Here is a 419-nt window from a genome sequence, read left to right as displayed (position 1 = left end):
CATGTCACAGCCTCCTTTCTTTCATTTCAGTTACTGCGCACGTTATTGCACTTACGCACGTATAAAGATATCGATATAAAACAGAACACGGAAATAGGGTCCTCCAGCTGCTCCCCGAACTGACCTGCGCGACGGAGCCCTTGGTGTGGACGGCGAGGAAGTAGACGAAGTAGCCGGGGATGGCGAGGATGGAGGCGAAGGCGGTGAGCCAGCCGATGCCCTGCGCCCAGTCGGGGAGCCTCCTGCCGTCGTAGCTGGCGGGGCCGTAGTTCAGGACCATGTTCACGAAGATGGCCTGGGGGAGGGCGCCAGGGACGTTACGGCTCGTTTATGAGGAGGGCCAGTGCGGGCCGGAGGGCGAAGGGGGGGTGTAGTCATAGGTTGGGGTCATGGTAGAGCGGGGGATAATCTAGACAAAA

The 419-nt window shown here is 59.2% G+C and overlaps 1 protein-coding gene across 1 annotated transcript in view; it reads right to left on the bottom strand.

Moving 5' to 3' along the window:
* LOC119593585 (sodium- and chloride-dependent GABA transporter ine-like) overlaps nucleotides 1-419 on the bottom strand; it is a 6,140-nt gene that overhangs the window by 4,125 nt on the left and 1,596 nt on the right. Inside the window, exon 4 of the mRNA XM_037942538.1 lies at nucleotides 56-295. Within this exon, the coding sequence (XP_037798466.1) occupies nucleotides 56-295 (240 nt within the window). The remainder of the gene's footprint in view (nucleotides 1-55; nucleotides 296-419) is intronic.

The sequence above is a fragment of the Penaeus monodon genome, chromosome 32 (genome assembly GCF_015228065.2).
Source record: "Penaeus monodon isolate SGIC_2016 chromosome 32, NSTDA_Pmon_1, whole genome shotgun sequence".
In the NCBI taxonomy this organism is placed as follows: Eukaryota; Metazoa; Arthropoda; class Malacostraca; order Decapoda; family Penaeidae; genus Penaeus; species Penaeus monodon.
The sequence above is the reverse complement of the archived record's forward strand: the minus strand, read 5'-3'. Positions and strand labels throughout refer to the sequence as shown.